This window comes from Hypomesus transpacificus, chromosome 12, assembly GCF_021917145.1.
Source record: "Hypomesus transpacificus isolate Combined female chromosome 12, fHypTra1, whole genome shotgun sequence".
Classification (NCBI taxonomy): domain Eukaryota; kingdom Metazoa; phylum Chordata; class Actinopteri; order Osmeriformes; family Osmeridae; genus Hypomesus; species Hypomesus transpacificus.
Window position 1 is genome coordinate 10,534,065 of NC_061071.1, and position 12,595 is coordinate 10,546,659.

The window sequence follows — 12,595 nt, forward strand, 5'->3', positions numbered from 1 at the left end:
ACAGGAGACAGTCACACATTCACCCAGGGGCCAATCTGAGAACCCACTTTTGGGGGGGCTTAGCCCCTAGATAAAACCTATTATTTGTCACCCAGCAAAATTAGGGGGGTCTGGGGGCCTGTTCCCCCCCAGAATACATTTGTGAAAATATCCTTTTAAATAGTGTCCTCTAGTGGGTTTTAGAAAGAGAAATTAACACATTTAGATTTAAAATATGAAAGAAAAATGAAATATATATTTTTTTATATAAAAATGTTGGGGGGGCTAATGAAACTTTTGGGGGGGCTTCAATAGGGCTAGATACGCCCATGCATTCAGCCCTGTACCAACACACACACCCACGACTCAAAGACCCTCAGGACCACTGGGCAAGATTTATCACCAGCACCTATGTGCCCTATAGGAAGGACGGCCCTGCCTAGGACACACACACACAATCATACACACGTCTTATAGAGACCCCAAGGACACACACACACACCACTGAAGTCATCGTCCACACCATCAACCTCATCACACATGCATACTGGAGCTCAGTAATGATGCAGTAGTTATCAAGGACTGCGTTTCTCTAGGTCTCGCTCTAAAGAGGGAACTGTAGCTACAGTCGTGACTCGTGACCATTCAACATGCCAAGGCCACAGTTCCCGTTCCCAACACTGCACGCACGTAATCACGAGCATCCCGATGTTACGTAAGCCCCCCCTGGCTCTGTCTTGGCGGCGGAGCTCATCAGAGACGACGTTTTCGGAAATAAACACAAGTTACGTGAGGATAACTCGGCAAGACAGTCGCCATGGTAACCAGCGTGGCCCACTAACTCCGCCAGCCTCCTTCGTTTCTCCGAGTGGCTGGCAGATTCCGGAAACGCTCCCATGTGTTGAGGATGATCTGTGTCAGATCTTCGGGCTAGCTTTTACCTCTACAGCGGGGGGAAATTGTGCATTCAGTAGACGGTCGGTAAAACAGCGGAACGGATGCCTACTGTACGATAGTAATACTCTTACTTACTAAGAGGCCAGCTAGCTCTACAGTAATGGAGATGCTCTCTGCGTTAGGTTTCATGACTCGACTTTCTGTCCAAACGGGTGACCACGCAAAAAAACGAAGCCATGCCTACTTTGTGTGTCTCATAGCTTTTGTACTTGTAAAGATCGATCCAAGGTGAAATATATCTTTAATTTGCCATCTATACCTTCCATCATAATTATATCGGTGCCTTTCCCCCTGTTTGCTGAGTCTGTGTAATATGATTGTGAAGGCTGACGCTCAACGCTAATGCCGGTCCTTGGCACGACGCCGTCTGTAATCGCTTAAAACATACCACAATGGCCCTTCTCACACCATCAAAATTAATTCATAATAATCTCAAAACACAAACCCGTCACTGTCAAATCAGTAAATCTGAACCCTGCTAGGTCCTGACCATTCTCCATATTGTATTCGTTTGATGATGTAATCGGCATGGGCCTACATGTTGTCGGCACTTAACATAATTACAAAAAATACACAGAATCCTAGGAGTTGGACCGAACTGTAGCGTTCACATAAATGGTCTGAGATAACTGGTCAAAGACTCAGGATGTTCACCTCAGTCTTATTATCGCTGTGCGTCACCCTGCATTTATGCACAACCTAGGTGGTATGCAGTGGCGTAACTATAGGGAGTGCAAGGAGTGCAGCTGCACTAGGGCCCGTGGCGAAAGGGGGCCCGTCCTTGATCTCACCGTAAAAGTGAGACAACCTGACCGGGCCCCTTCAGGCAATCTGACCGGGCCCTTTGCACCACTGTAATACCGCTCTAGAGGCTCACATATGATCCACTGTTATAAATTCGCAAACATTTCTCAATTATGGTGTCAGTTATTCCGACTTATGAGCTATCACCTGCCCAATAAACATTTTAAAAACAGTCAGTGTTAACAACAGCAAATAATTAATTTTTCCTCATTTGCCTTTTGCTGAATGAAACAAATGTCGTTTTTATTAAGTAATATTGCCCTCGAAAAATAGCAAGGATGTCTGGGTAATATTGTTGTCAAAGATTCCCGCCCACCCACACACGATTGTTCCCATCCAGTTGTTGGAATACCACAGACAGTTGTTGTTGGGATACTACAGTTGTGTTGCATTAGCGTTTTGAAGCGAATTAGGCTACCCCATGCCATGCCCTTTAACATAAAAGTGGCTCCAGAAAGCGGCAGGAACGAAAAGAGCAAGATGTAAGGGTGGCAAAGCTGTCAAAACTATCCTCATTTGGATTGTGGCAAAGCGTGTTGAAGAGGACGCTACGTCTGACCCCCAGCCCGGCAACAGCAATGAGTGTGAAACTCAGCCACCAGGGTAGGCTAATAATTACATAACGTTTACTGTCTGGTGTATGCAGTTGACATGGCTATTAAAAGTCATAAAAATGCACATATAGGCCTAGGCTACCAGGCAGCGGCCAGGTTAGATATAGAAAACTATGTGCAGGATGTAGTCGGAAAATAGCTCAAGCTAGATAGACTAAATGTAAACTAGCATATCTAACGAACATAAAATCAAATATTCACCATCGAAGTGACTGTTTTTTTTTTTACTAGTACCCAGATAGCACACATGACAGATCGAAACGTCATTCATAACGTCGGATAAGCCTCGGTAAATGATCAGATTTTCTTCTCATCTCTGTGCTCTATTTCAAATGTCGCAGATACGTCGGCTCATGACTGACTGTTCCATTATGCTCATTCCGTGTTGTAGCAAGAATAATCTAGGGCCAGAGACTCGCGAGTCAGAGCCGTTCACTTTAAAAAACCCGTAATCTATCTTCACATAGAAGGAGCAGTCGTTACCCTTAATTGTACATCATGAGTAGCCTACATTTCCTTGCGCATCGCTAAACTGACACTCAATAATTTCGCCTGACGATAGGTCGGTAAGGGGCCCGTTGGTGAGATCTGCACTCGGGCCCGCCAAGTCCTTGTTACGCCGCTGGTGGTATGCCATTTTATATCTCAAACCCCCATCACAGTCCATGTCGTCTGGTTGGACACAATCAATGCTATCTCAGCACAATGTTTGGCTGCCACAAATAACGGTACCAGATTAGTGTACCAGCCTGCTACAGCCCTCACCTGAGGACCTACAGGGTGGAGACAGCTTCTGCCTGCACTGTCATACCAGATATGGGAGAGATGGAGGAGGGGTGGGAGGTGGAGGGTGGGAGATGGAGGAAGGGAGGGTGAGGAGGGGTGGAGGGGGGGGGGGGGGGGGGACTCCTGGGAAAGGCCCTCAGCCTCTGTAATATCATTAGAGCTCTCTCTCTCACACACACCCACACGCACACACACACAGCTGCCTTGCATTCCCTGAGACATACAGTGCTCTCTCTCTCTCACACACACACACACACACACACATACAGTGAACATCTGTAATCGCATTTCATCTGGCCCTGATTTGCTAAAACAAAACTGGTCAAAGCAGAATCAAATGTCATGTAATTTTCAGAATACTGTGGAAGTGGAACCGTTGTCAGTAACACAATGTAACTGCACATCTTTGATGTGAACATTGTTCTCCTGCCAATGCAGTCACAGCATGAAAACTGAAGCACCCTAAATAATACAGTACATCTGGGGCTGAGGTGACAAATGAGACTGAACTTCTGCCTGTGGTTTTCTGTGTCTATTTATAGACCAGGGGTCGGCATCCAAACCAAGACTAAGCAAGGGACAGTTTCCAGTACACATCCCCGCTTTCATTACAGCACAATAATCTGTGATCAGATTAATCTCCCCCAAATCCCGCCCTTCACCATAGCACAGCATAACGTAAAATCTGACCTGGAATCAGATTTGAAGGGGGCATCTAACATTATACTTTTCTTCCGTTCAAAAATACAGGATGAAACCAGATCCCAGCATGCACTTCTGCTACTAACCAGGGTCATGTGACTCTGCTCAACGCTTGAGGAGGTGGAAGAGGGGTGACACTAGACACACACACAGACACACACACACACACAGCCCTGCGCACACACAGACACACACAGCCCTGCGCACACACAGACACACACACAGTCACACACACAGACCTGCGCACACACACACACACACACACAGACCTGCGCACACACAGACACACACACAGTCACACACACAGCCCTGCGCACACACACACACACAGCCCTGCGCACACACAGATACACACACAGTCACACACACAGACCTGCGCACACACAGACACACACGCAGACCTGCGCACACACAGTCATAAGCAAACTGGCTCCCAGAGACATGAACACAGGGCATATGCTAACATTTCTAGCTGTGTAGGCAGCGGGCTGCATGAGATAGCATCCTGGGAGGGGCAACCTGGAGAAACCTGCTCTGTGATTGGAGGACTGGATCATGGAACCTGCAGGGCCTGTTCTGTGATTGGAGGAGAGGAGCACCATGTTGACCTTGGAGGGGTGGGCTGACATTGGGATTGTGTCATTCCTCAGGGCATCCGAACACACAAGCAGAACAGAAGAAACAGAGTTCAGTCCCATGATATCCATTTAGCAGATCTCACACACACACACACACACACACACACACACATTGCAGGACACAAGCTTTAAACACAATTGCCTTTTAATCCTGAAAGACTCCAATCCACTTATTGGTTCTGGAGATGGGGTGAGGATGGGTTGTATCTGAACTTAAACAAGGGCTTTCAAATATATATAATTTATATATCTATATATATATATAAAATATATATATATAATTTATATATCTATAGATATATCATTTACATATCTATCTATATATCGTTTATATATCTATAGATATATCCTAACTGAAAGACAGCACGTTGGCTCATTCTAGACAGTGCTAACACGTGCTATTCACTCAAGACTCCACCTCTCTTTACACTCCCCTTCAGTGTCTACATTCCGCCATTTCTATTTCCCCCAGCAGCAACAAAACAAACCAGTGAATAACAACAAAATCCTCCAAGACTGAAATCCCCAAAAGGATTAAAACATTCACCAGGAGCAGAGCAGGTGGCCTAGAATCTGACAGAGAACAGTTCCAGTTTCCAGGTGGTGCTTTTCAATCCCTCATCCATCCATGCGACACTGCCCCAAATCACACACACACACACACACACACACACACACACACACACACACACACACACACACACACACACACACACACACACACAGTGGGCCAGAGAGTGATCCAGGCGATTCATTTGTCCGTAGTGAACCACTTCTGGTGATGAGGCATGGTTGGGACCGGAGCGTAGGGGCCTGGGGGACGAGAGGACGATGATCTACATGATCACTGCTGTCTGTGAGCACTAAGGAGAGGGGGAAGGAGCTCGGGAGATGACATACCTGGATTAACACACACACGCACACTCAGACACACGCACACTCAGACACACACACACTTAGACACACGCACACTCAGACACACACAAACTCAGACACACACAAACACACCTCTCCCTGACTGGGAGTCCTGCTCCTCCCAGTAAAACACACCTGCATGTCACCTGTGCTGCATGTTGTGCTCCAGGTCAATCGTTTGCGTTCATCTCAACAGCAACGTGCAGGTGCCATAGAACTCTCTACAACTATCTGCTGAGACCTACAAATAAATACACCAGACACTCGTCATGACCGCCAGCTCTTCTGCAGCACCTTCTCTGCCCTCGTTCACCAGCATCCCCTTCACAGGATCTACAGATGGATCAACATTCACTATTGATTCATACTGGAAACATTCACTATTGATTCATACTGGAAACATTCACTATTGATTCATACTGGAAACATTCACTATTGATTCATACTGGAACTAAGCGAGTCGTCAAACTGAAAAAAGCCCATGCCCGTCTGATGTGGATGTTGTTTTATTTAGTTTGATCAGACAACAGGATGGTGTTCACCATCCAGGTGAATGTCTAGGTCTCTACCGTATTATTTTGTTTATTTAGCCGATGCTCTTATCTAAAGACACATTACATTCAAACATGTGACCTCTTGATCTGTAGTAAAAAATGCTTTACCACTGAGCTATACCCATCCCCATGTTCTACCACTGAGCTATACCCATCCCCATGTTCTACCACTGAGCTATACCCATCCCCGTGCTCTACCACTGAGCTATACCCAGCCCCGTGCTCTACCACTGAGCCATAACCAGCCCCGTGCTCTACCCCTGAGCTATTTGTTTAATATGACATCTTCTTTGTTTCCAGCGATGACTCCAGTGAGTAGGAGGTAGCAGGGCTGACTGACAGCACTAGCAGGAACTGTTTCTCCAGTCAGTGGAACAATAAACACAGCCCAGGTCTCCTATGTTGACGTAAAGGTGGGTCTAGCTCAGGTTCTGTTATCGTAGAGAGAACCATCCTCACCACATGCTTCCAGAAGACTTCTCAGAGACAGGCTCCAGGAGTGCCTGTGTCCAGCCCCCTCCCGGTGTCTCTCGGGGTATTCTCTGACGCACGGAACCGCAGGGTTGATCGTGTTTACGTTCATACGATATCCAGTCTAAGTCATACCGTACCTTTAAATCACCTGCCATTAGGAGCAGATGTGCAGAGGTCCGCTAGGTCAGGCCAGGGCTGAGCTAGTCATGGCACCACATTCCATGTGGTTCTTCAAGCATCTTCAGAGTATAGGAGATTTGCCATTAATCTGTCTGTCACAGATCGGGCAGTGTGCTCATTCTATAGCTCCAGATACCAGCGGGCGAGGGGCGGATTAGCAGGGGAGGGGGGAGCCGCGCGATTGGTTGGTCGAGGCTCTGATCCCTGCAGATGGCTGCGGTTACCGTGGCGATGGCAGCAGGATCAGCCTCAGCACCACGGAGAGAAGATGGGAGAGAGAAGGAGGAAGGAGTCCTCACAGAACACACATCGTGTCTGTGCCTCTATGACATAACCCATCTACGTCTAGCCAGAAAAGACACACACACACTCACCACACAAACACAGATGCACAGCACACATACATCCCACACAAACTACACACTTGTTTACCCTTCGCCTCGCTCAAAGATCAATGGGTTGAAAGCAGCAGGTTTTAAGCTGAGAGAATGAGAGTCCATCTGGCACGAGTCCCTCATCAGAACCTTCCAGATCAGCCCTGGGCTAGCATCACACACACACACATAACCCTCTTCACCAGCACCACACACACACATGACCCTCCACACCAGCATCGCAAACAGTAAACATAACCCCCATCCACGCTGCAAGACTGCCCAGGACACAGGCACTACATATCCTCAGAGCCCCGTCAGGGTTCAGGCTCATTCAGTGAACGACGGAGACACAACTGGGTTTCTGGACCCGTATGAGTCCCATCCTGACCGTTTCTGTCCCATCACAACCAACCACACCAGATCTAACCACACCAGATCTAACCACACCAGATAGATCTAACCACACCAGATCCATCATACAAACCCGGCACCAGCTGTTGTATAAAACTAGATTTCTGACCCTTTTAAGGAGCCAGATGTGGAAACTCGACCGCACAAACACGCATGAGAGAGCATCAGGTCTGCTCCCTTCCCCAGACTGATCTCAGCACCATACCTGACAGATGAAGCCATTCTGGGGGTCCTGACCACCAGCGAGCATGTTCCAGTCCCTGCTCCCTGCTCCGGGGTAGCTGAACGTTGAGAGGTGGAGGCACAAGGCCCCTAGTCCCTCGGATATCTGTCTGTCTCCTGTCTCTGACCTTCGGACAGAGGTTTTCTCCTTGGTGGAGCCTTCTCCTGCTTGTCACCCAGGCGGAGGGTCCTCTCTCTGGTCTGCGTAGAGCAGCTCTGGGCTCAGCCTGGCCGGGGCTCTCATCCAGACAGCCTCCGATGTGCCTGACAAGCCTCCATCCACCAATCCCCTGGTGAGATTAGCGTGCTGACATCACGGGTGCTGTGCAGGGCTCGGGCTCTGTTTTCAAAGGGAGGCTCCCGTCTAAGTCACGGGAAACCAAACCAGCTAGCTTCCTCCTCCTCCTCCTCCTTGCTCCGGGCACCAGGTAGGGGGGTGGGGGGGGTCCATCCGGAGGGTTCCACGCTGGAAGCCCGTGTTACGACGGAACGTGAGGCAGAGCGGCTGAACTCGGAGATGCTGGAGGCTTTGATGTCCGCAGCCTTACCTCTGATCCAGCCCTCACCTGAGGCAGACGCAGAGCTGCCTCTGATCCAGCCCTCACCTGAGGCAGAGGCAGAGCTGCCTCTCTGCAGCGTCAGCAGGACATGCAGGGCTAAAAATAGACAGCGCTACAAAGAGTATGCTACTCTTGCTACACTGCTGATTAACAGCAGTACTGCCTCTCAGTCCCTCTCCTCATGTCTAACAGCCTGCCTGGGATAGGATAGAAGAACTCGACTTGAGATAAACACTTTCAGAAGCACTGATAAGCTTCAACTACTCTCTCCATCTCTCTCTCTTTCCATTACACTCTCATACACAGCACACATTCCTTCCTCCCTCCCTCCCTCTCTTTCTCTCTCTCCCTCTCCCTCTCCTTCTCTCTCCTTCTCTCTCTCTCTCCATCTGTCTCTCACACCCCTCCCTCTCTTGCTTCATCTCTTCTATTCACACAGCTTTCATTCCCCTCTCTCTTCTCACTCCGGTCTCTTCTTCCTTCTCTCCGTTCCACCCCCCCAGCCCACTGCCCTACACACACACACAGATGGACACACACACACACGGGGCAGAAGCAGAGATATGTCACAGCTATTGTGGGGAGCCATCGGTCCACTCAGCAGGACAGACATCTCCCTTCAGTCCAGGAACAGGGTGTCCTTGGGAGCAGACCTGCTCTAACCATGTCTAGACTGTCCAGCCAGGCCTGCTCTAACCATGTCTAGACTGTCCAGCCAGGCCTGCTCTAACCATGTCTAGACTGTCCATGCAGGCCTGCTCTAACCATGTCTAGACTGTCCATGCAGGCCTGCTCTAACCATGTCTAGACTGTCCAGCCAGGCCTGCTCTAACCATGTCTAGACTGTCCAGCCAGGCCTGCTCTAACCATGTCCAGACTGTCCAGCCAGGCCTGCTCTAACCATGTCCAGACTGTCCAGCCAGGCCTGCTCTAACCATGTCTAGACTGTCCAGCCAGGCCTGCTCTAACCATGTCCAGACTGTCCAGGCACACTCCCACGCGTCCTCAGAACACAGGGGCATTCTAGAACCACTTGTCCCAATAGGAGAACACTCTCTTAAGTAGAACTCTCTGGATGGTGTTAACATGGCTTGTGAAGGAAGGTTCCCAATAAAACTCTGTTCAGGCATGATAGACCTGTGCTAGATGAGTAAAATCAAGAGTATCTAATGTTTTTATCAGTACTTTTGCATCCCCAAGATACTTTACTTGCTGTCGTAACCCCAGCTGTTTTAGATTGTCGTGCATAACCCTGTGCATTGTGGTTTGTTGTTTCTCATACACTTTTTTCACCTCTCAAACTAAATAAACACTTGCATCTGATAACATCAGTTCTGTAATCATGTCTGCACCATTTACACCAAACACAACGCGTTTCTCTCTCCCACCAAACACGACGCATCTCTCTCTTCCATCCCTCCAGCTTGTTCCACAAAACAAACATATCCCAACTCAGGCTTGAAAATAGGCCTATTGCTCCTTTTGGAAATGAGATCCACACTCTTGAGAGAACATCAGATTAACTGGCACAGCTTGCCTGATTCACAAACTGTTATTTATCCATCAACTTGACTGATAGCAGAGGTTAAAAGTCCTTCAAGCGAAAGGGAGTCGATTGGGGGGGAAATAACAGAAGTACTCACCACTGACTTGTCCCCTTGGGAACTTTGTTCCTGTAAAAGAGAATCACAGACATCAGTGCGGGTGTCCTAGTAATGAGAACCACATCGCTCTGCAGTCTTTCAAGGTCTCCAGGTCAAAGGAGCCTACAGAAACATATCTGCAACACTAAAACAATATTATAGCACTTAAATATTGTCAAAGGGGATTTGTCGAAACAAAACTGTACGCTTCTGTGAGAAACAAAAATAAATATCAGCCAATGGTGCTCTGGTTAAAAAATAATCATTTAAATGGCTTTTCACCTCTTCAAAATAGAAATATGAATTTATTTCAGTGCAATCACAAAAGAAAATCTGATCCAAAAATTTAAGCTTCAGAAATTCAAATATAAGCCTAACTGAAATTTGAATATTTTTTATTTTCACGAGGTGAATTTAAAACCAACAAATTCGGTGGCGTTTAAATGTCAATATTAAGTCGGCCTATTCAATGCCTTTTACAATTTAAAACATTGTCACTGATTTGGTTCCATAGATGGTAGCCTACAAATCAAATGTTTACGACACAGGCCTGATCCACTGACATTGTTTATGCTCACCTCACATTCCATCGCACATCCCCTAGATAACCATGACAACGCTTTAGGATGCAGCACATGCGAGTGAGGATGGAATGATTGACTGTACAACCACACGCTAACCGCATTGCACAGAGCAGAGAAGCAGTCGTAAAATCCTTCCTATAGGTACTGTAGGATAGTCTTCTTAAAGTCTGCTGTCTGTACTGTCCCTCTACTAAACCTCAAAAACTATCGCTGTCCTATAGGTTGGCAGTTCAGAAAATCCTGATCGAAATCCTGTTGGAACAATGCACTACTGAGCCTACAGCCTTCTGTTGTAGCCTACTTTGTAGTCATGATTTGAATAAAGCGACGGGTAAATGAATAACATGTTAAGTGTAGTACTTAAATGAACAGTTGGGCCATATTTCGAGACAATCAGAGACTGTCCTGTTGGAGACTTCTGTTTAAGACGGCGGTTAAATGAAACACGGTTAAATGAAACGCCTGACTTTCTGTGTGGCTGCAATTTCTCAACACACCACCTGAATACTGATTGGTCGGAACCGCTGCGTTGGACACTAACATTAATCTGGATTGTAAAACCGGTGGCCAATGATCATCCTACCTATCGAATTCTATCCTATCCTACCAGTCGAACTACAGCGCTTGTGCACATCAACGTTAAAGTTAGTTAAGCCAATGTTTGCGATATAAACCGAGGTACGATCAATTCCTAAAAAATAAAGTAATATGTCTATGCAAGACTTGAATGTGAGGCCAGTCATGTACAACTGAACTGTGTTTAATAGGTTTCAAACAGACAGTATTTTAGAAAACTATGGATATGGATTTATTTTAACAATTTCAAATTGGCTCCTTTTTTCCTTCCTCAGCAGTTTACCGCTTGCCTTACATGGTCATAAGAAGGGATAGGCACAGATCGAACTGGTAAATCACCAAGTTTCTTTCAAGTGCGGCCAGAGAGCATCTAGAGAGGCGAAAGAAAGCTAGACCGGGCCCGGGAGCTAATGTTGTACAGTCGGCGTCGACATGAGTCCGTTGTCAGCATGAAGCTCAAATTAGATGACTGTTCACCCGGCAGAGAGACCATTTCTCATTAGCTGTTGCAATCTCAGCCTCCCGCTGGAACGCCTTTCAGAACGGCGTCTCGAATGACGCTATGGAATTCCAATCAACGTCGAAGTATAATTGACAGCTGACGATTATGGATCATTGAGATCTGACTTGGATAGTTAGGTCTATATAATTATAATGTAATCATTAGTCCACTGTGCCTTATACAAAATGTAACGGTCTTGTGGTGGGGGTCTTTGTAAGGAGTGTAAAAGCATGTCCATACAGTTGCATTAAGCTTGGGCTACTTGGCAATTATGAAAGAGCCAATATGGCAGACCTTAAAACGGGGGAGAAACTCCGGTGCAATCTAGCCTAGAGTGCGCAAGACGTTGCGTGGCCCCATCTTGAACATAAAACCATTGTCTTTAAAATAAAATAATAATACAGTGACATACTACCTAGACACAATACCGAAACGTTTATCGCTTTGAAATGCTGTTGGTAATTTAAAAATTTGATGTGAGCGAATTGATTGAGCTTAATTGTATATGGGTCATAGTTAATGAGTCATATGAACCACACCATATCTTACAATCTCTACCTAGGCAACATGGAAATTAATTTGCGCATCCACCAAAATATCGATTTCATTACAATTTTGTATAGGCATCCTATTTAAATGATAAGCATCCTTACCGTTGGTAGTAGCGGCTCCATCTGGGCTCCTTGGTCTGTTATGTCCATCTTTCTCGTCACTCGGTAGCCTGCAGTTGTTCTGTGCTCCTCCCGTTATGTTCTCCCGTTATGCTGGCTATAGCAGGTGATCTTCCTCACGTAAATCTATTAGTTATTTTTATTTTTTTCAAAATCGAAGTAAGCATCATGTCTGTGTCCTACATAATGTAAACGTTGAGGAGAGTAACTCCCCATTCACACGTTCAAGCTGGGAGCTTGCAATTTACGTTCCTACGACGAGGTTGGCCACACGTGAGATAATAACGAGCCACGCAAAATCTGAGCTCGCTCTCTTTGAACCGTTTCATAGAGTAATTGTTTTAAAATCCCGACATGTCATATAGTCTACCTCTGAGTAAAGGCCAAAATATAAACAGTTTTTCTTTCTTTTGATACAAGATGAGATTCGCATCATAGATGGGCAT

The 12,595-nt window shown here is 46.7% G+C and overlaps 1 protein-coding gene across 1 annotated transcript in view; it reads right to left on the bottom strand.

Moving 5' to 3' along the window:
- slc4a10a (solute carrier family 4 member 10a) overlaps window positions 1-12,390 on the bottom strand; it is a 28,715-nt gene extending 16,325 nt beyond the window's left edge. Inside the window, exons 1-2 of the mRNA XM_047031256.1 lie at window positions 12,132-12,390; window positions 9,817-9,846 (exon numbers count right to left, since the gene is read on the bottom strand). Of these exons, the coding sequence (XP_046887212.1) occupies window positions 9,817-9,846; window positions 12,132-12,179 (78 nt within the window). The 5' untranslated portion in view covers window positions 12,180-12,390. The remainder of the gene's footprint in view (window positions 1-9,816; window positions 9,847-12,131) is intronic.
- Between the last annotated feature and the right edge of the window lie 205 nt (window positions 12,391-12,595).